Source organism: Psammomys obesus, unplaced genomic scaffold, assembly GCF_907164565.1.
Source record: "Psammomys obesus unplaced genomic scaffold, mPsaObe1.curated_primary_1811, whole genome shotgun sequence".
NCBI lineage: Eukaryota > Metazoa > Chordata > Mammalia > Rodentia > Muridae > Psammomys > Psammomys obesus.
Genome location: NW_026588752.1, coordinates 11,172,477 through 11,177,854, shown reverse-complemented (window position 1 = coordinate 11,177,854; position 5,378 = coordinate 11,172,477). Strand labels below are relative to the sequence as shown.

Sequence of the window (5,378 nt, the reverse complement as noted above, 5' to 3'; positions counted from 1 at the left end):
AGATAAGGAGCTCAGTGCATGGCGGTGCTGTTGCTATTCCCTGGAGGACGGCTTTCCTGCTCTTATCACTATTGGAAGGAAGGCATATCCACCTCTTATCCTTGCACTCAGCTGAGTCAGTGCACTCTCCAGGACCGGAGACTGCCTAGGGACCCCATCTGCCTGTCCCATTTCCTCCTGGAGCTGGTGTGTGAAGATTCCCATGAGTGGAGTCAGGTGGAGAGTAAGTCTGGCTTGCTGTGTTCCCCTGGCAATGCACATCTGTAGCGCAGAGGCTAATTAGAAGCCTGCTGGTGAGCTAATTTCCCTCACGATTGCTACCTGAGTGCTCAGCTCCTATTTCTGTCTTTCCTCTCCCTCCCTCCCTCCCTCTCTCTCTTTCTCTCCCTGTCTCTCCCTGTCTCTCTTCCATTCTTTCTTTTTGTGGTGTGTGTGTGTGTGTGTGTGTGTGTGTGTGTGTGTGTGTGTGTGTGTGCACCCGCCACATATGTCTGTGCCCTCACGTATAGAGGACAGCTGGTGGAGGAGATTAAGTGTCCCATTTTATCACTCCGATAGGATCTCTCACTGGACCTGGAGGTAAGCGGTAGCCAGCAAACCCAGCAGTCCTCCTGTCTCTGTCCTCCAGTGTAGGGCTCACAGGTGCACATGTGACCATGTTCATCATTTTACTTGCATACGGGAACCCAATCTCAGATCCTCTCATTGGGCCAGCAAGGGTTCTGACCCTCTTTGTCTCCTGTTCCTTGCAGAATAGCATATCCCTGAAGCATGATTCTGTCCTATATTCTCCTACCATGGGCTCAATGCTTCCTTCTTCACTAATGTTCTTGGCACAGTGAATGCCTGGCTTATACTGTGTGGGCTTTGGATGTTGCTGAACTTTTCTGGGACTTACTCATTCATCTAAGACTGAGTTCAAATGTGTGATGCCTTGTAGGGAATAGAGAAGAACCCAGATGCTGGAGTTTGAGTTGCTGCTAGGGAAGATAAACAGCTGGGCGTGGTGATGCCCAGAGATTGCACAGCTCCACCTATACTCCCTCTATCTATAGTCTTACTCATCGCTAGTGATAGCTTTGTTTCTACACCTACTAACTCTCTCCACTCACCATGCCCTCACTGTCTTCAAGTTTCTTTTCCTCTTCTTTAATTCTCTCACCCTTACTTGATATGAACAGGGATCCTTGTAACAGGTTTGTATTTGGACAAAGATCCCATCGTATACTTGCTTTCTAGCCTCCCACAGCATTCCCAGAGGTCAGGGGAAACAGTACATGTTTAAGAAGACTGACTGTGAGGGGCATCCTTGTCCCGCGGTGTAGCTCTTATGAAGGTGTTCTAGGGACAGGAATGGGAACAGTAACAGTGGCAGAAATAGGCTGATCGATGGAAGCGGCAGTAAAAGCCTTGCAATGGACACAATAAAGTTCAGCATGTACTGTACCAGACACCCCAGTGAGAGTGCCCATTTTAGTTAAACCTTGGAGCCCAAGCAGGAAGGACTAAGTGTGGTTGGGAATCTCAGTTGTTGGCCTGTCTATGTTGAAAAACACATAGAGAACTGGCAGAGCACACCTCAGAGTGTGTATATAGGGTACTTCTAGAAAAAAAAAAAAAACTGGAATGTAGCCAGACCACGGGAAAGACTGGCCCTGTACATGTGTGATACCGTCCAACAGAATGGGTGCACATGCAAGCTCAAGCCTTCTTCGGCAGGGGAGTGTTTGCTGCTGACATCAGACTCTGGCTTCAGCTTCTGAAAGCAGGCTCCCACCATCTCTTTCCTGCATGCTGGGAGCTCAGTAAATATTGGAGAGGTAAATAATCTAACAAAAGATTAAGTACCATTTACATTCTCAGATACTAAGTGTGTTGCAACAGTGGCTTTTAATGACTAAAGGTACAGGGCCAACAGTGTAGCTCTCTGGGAGGCTAAGGCATCAAGGACAATGAGATAGTCTCTGTAAGCACTGCGGCATAGTGACATAGCATGCAGGGAAAGTCAGAGGGACTGGGGGCTTAGAGAAAAGCTTGCAGACTCTCTCCCAGGCCTCTCCTTGGGGCTGAACCTGGTTGGTGACCACCTTAGGGCTTGAGGTCTGTTTCTTAAAGATTGACTTCCCTGACACTCCCAGGAGAGACAAGGCCAAATGGCACAGAGCATGAGTTCTGGGTTTGTCTGTCATTCCGTCCACTCATGAACTCTTCACCAACCAATTGCTCTGGGTCATGCTCCAGAGCAAGGTCACAGAGAGAGGAGCTGGTGCGGAGGAAGAGACCAGGTTCAAAGGCGGTGGACATTATCACTGCTGTGCGCACGCAGCTGCAGAGCATCCAGAGGTGATGTTCATGGTTGAGGTCCACCCACAGTGACCTTCTGAGTCACCAAGAAAGTCACCAAGAAGTGGAGCCACTGTGGAGCAGTGAGATGTCCCCCGAGGCCCCTTCTATCGCTCGCAGTCTTTCCTATATGAAACACAAGCCAAGTGCTTATTACGCAATGGTTGAACTTTACATAAGGCCTGAAGTTCCGGTTCATAGTACTGCACTGTGGTCAGCTTACTTAAGCCTCTGTCACCTCTCTATGTCTTTCTGAGGCTAATTGTGCTGCTCTTTCATCCCCGTGAGGCAGCGTGTACTCGTGCATGCTTTGCAGGGACAGAGGCTGGATGTAGCAAGTCCTTTTGAGATTGGGCCCCTGAAGCCAGGAGGCAGGCCACTCTGAGGGAGGGAGGCAGATAGCACCTGTGTACTGATCAGCTTAGAGGCGGGGGTGGGGGGGTTGTGTCTGTGCCCCTCTCCACTCACCCTGCCCTCTCTGGTCCCAGGCTGCCTGCAAACTTTCCACTGAGTGCCTGGAGCAGCTGCAGCCTCTTGCTCTGGGGGGCATTCTCCTAGATCCAGATCAAGGCTCCAAGAATTGATCTATTAGATTAACAGGGAAGGACAGAGTAGAAGAGCGAGGGAGCGAGCAAGTGAGCCTGCTGAGCGCGGGAGCTGTGGGGCCGTGTTTTCTGTGTAGTAGTCCCTCCCTTCTGACTGGAGTATTAATTGCTACATTACCGCTGCCTTGTAGGAAAGACTGTCAGCAAAGCCTGGGAGGGCTCCAGCTCCTCCTTCCCTGCTCTGCTCAATTTCACTTGCATCTTAGTCTTCTCCGAGCCCTAGGTATCCTGGCAGTGCCGTCCCAGCCCTGGCATCCCGAGGTGCTCCTGTGGTGAGGACTTGAGTGGACAGAAGGAGGGGGTGGAGAGGGAGGGAGGGCTTGCCCTGCAGGCTCTCTGGATGCAGAGCTGGACTCGCTGCAGAGGCAGCTGGGCTGTTCCCGGAGACTGGTTTCTGGGGTGCATCCATCTCTCAGGGTTCACCTAGGCAGGCTCCAAGGTCCAGAGGCACACGAGGTGGGTGCCGTCCCTTCCGGGTGCTGACTGCAGAACCTGCCTCCCCTCTGCCACTATGAGCGGCTGCTCCAAAAGATGCAGACTCGGGTTCGTGAAATTCGCCCAGACCATCTTTAAACTCATCACCGGGACCCTCAGCAAAGGTAGGGAGACTGCGTCCTGCCTTGATGTGACCTGACTGGACACTGACTCCATGTGCTGAGTGTGCCACTCCTGGAGTGCTGGAGTCTTGGGTCTCTGAGAAGGCTGGGGAATAAACGCCTGGGACTAGAGGCCGTGGACAACCTAGGTCCTGACCCTAGGCAGGTGGATGCCCAGCCAGGGAGCTCAGGAGGCTGTAATTGCCTGGAACTTTCGAAATGGAGTTGGTGATGTGTAGCTGATTGGTTATAGATGGGCAGAGAAACGGAACCCTTCCCGGAGTCTGGGAAGCAGCTTGGCGTGACTGGAGTTTTAAAAACTTAGCCTGGGAGTGTTGTGTCTTGTTGATAAGAGAGATTTGATGCAGTGGGCTGTGAGTAATTTTGCACAGCAGAGATGCTGAAGGGGCCCAGCAGGAGGTGGCCCTGGGGCTGCCGTGGCAAACTCAGAATCCTGATCAGCTCTGCAGTCAGCACTGAGGCTGCTCCCATGGGATCCCAGGGTCCTGCGCTTCTGGAGTCTGCCCACCGATCCGCTGTCTCCGAAGATCATTCCTCCCCAAGCCTGATTTTCTTGCTTCTCCAAGTATTGAAGTGTCAGGCAGTTTGCAGATTTAACTCTGTGTGTGGCCATGGAGAAGGACTGTACATCGTCAGCTCCTAGACACAGCCAGGAGCCCTGATAAGCCTCCTGACAAAAAAAGAGGCAAACTTCTCAGAAACTCTATTTGATATTCTGCGCTAGGGAGGGTGGGACATGGAGAGGAACTCGGGCAAACTTTCTGAGCATAAATTTAAAGGAAGAGCAGCAGTGTGGTGCGGTTCCAGTGGCTGGAAAAATGTCTTTAAATATTCATGCCCTCTCTCAGGAAGAATGAGTCTTTTTTTTTTTGGGAGGGGAAGAGACACTGGGAGCAGCAGACTCAATATTAAGGGAAGGAAGCCCACAAATGCTAGCAATTCGGGGAGGCAAAAGCCCTGGGTGGCTATCTCTCATGACATTGCCCAGGTATCCAGCTGTACTGGGTTGCTGGTTTTGATTGCATGGCTGGTGAGGGGAGGATCATGAGATCATGTTACCGTCTCCCCTGGTCCTTTAGTGACTCCCATCATTTCAGTGGCCCCTTCCTGAACTAGGACACTGTCGTTCCAAGGTACCCTGGGTGGACTGAACATTTAGTTTTGGGAGTTAGGAGGCCTAGAGCCGAGAACAGGACATGAGCAGGGCACAGCTGCAGCAATGCTCAGTGGCTTTGCTTCTAGGAGGAGAAAGCAGGGAGATGAGACATAGTGACATTCCCTTGTCCTCAGACAAGTGACAGTCTAGCCACCTGAGGGACTGACAGGTGAGGTAGCATCCTACCCCACCTCCACTCCCTGATGTGTCCCAGAAAGAGCTCCAGCCCAGTTAGAGGAAGGTCTCAGCTCTGGTGTTGCCACCTGGGGAAAGACATGGCGTCTCTGTGGCTGGTTTGTTTTTCTTTTTAATCTGTGAAATGAATTCATTACCTCCTGCTGGTTGTCTCTGAATGCTGCTGCAAGGGTCTAGGAAATCCATATGTGGAATCCCTTCATGGAAGGCATAGCAGATGTAGAGAAGAGGGGGTATCAGAGGTTGAGATGGGCGTGCTTGTATGGTGGAGAACCCGACCCATTCCTCTCCAGGACAAAGGTCAGAAACTATTCAACTAACTTCAAGGGGGTCTATATGCCAAAGCAACATGCTCAAAACATGAGCATGAGAAAGTGAGTCAGCAAAGGAAAGAGTGTATCAAAAAGACAATATGTGTGTGTGTGTGTGTGTGTGTGTGTGTGTGTGTGTGTGTGTGTGTGT

At 51.2% G+C, this 5,378-nt stretch overlaps 1 protein-coding gene across 1 annotated transcript in view; it reads left to right on the top strand.

Annotated features, from left to right (window-relative positions):
* Positions 1-3,210: 3,210 nt before the first annotated feature.
* Positions 3,211-5,378, top strand: part of Kcnip1 (potassium voltage-gated channel interacting protein 1) — a 335,910-nt gene continuing 333,742 nt past the window's right edge. The window contains exon 1 of the mRNA XM_055604589.1: positions 3,211-3,547. Coding sequence (XP_055460564.1) covers positions 3,460-3,547 — 88 coding nt within the window. The 5' untranslated portion in view covers positions 3,211-3,459. The remainder of the gene's footprint in view (positions 3,548-5,378) is intronic.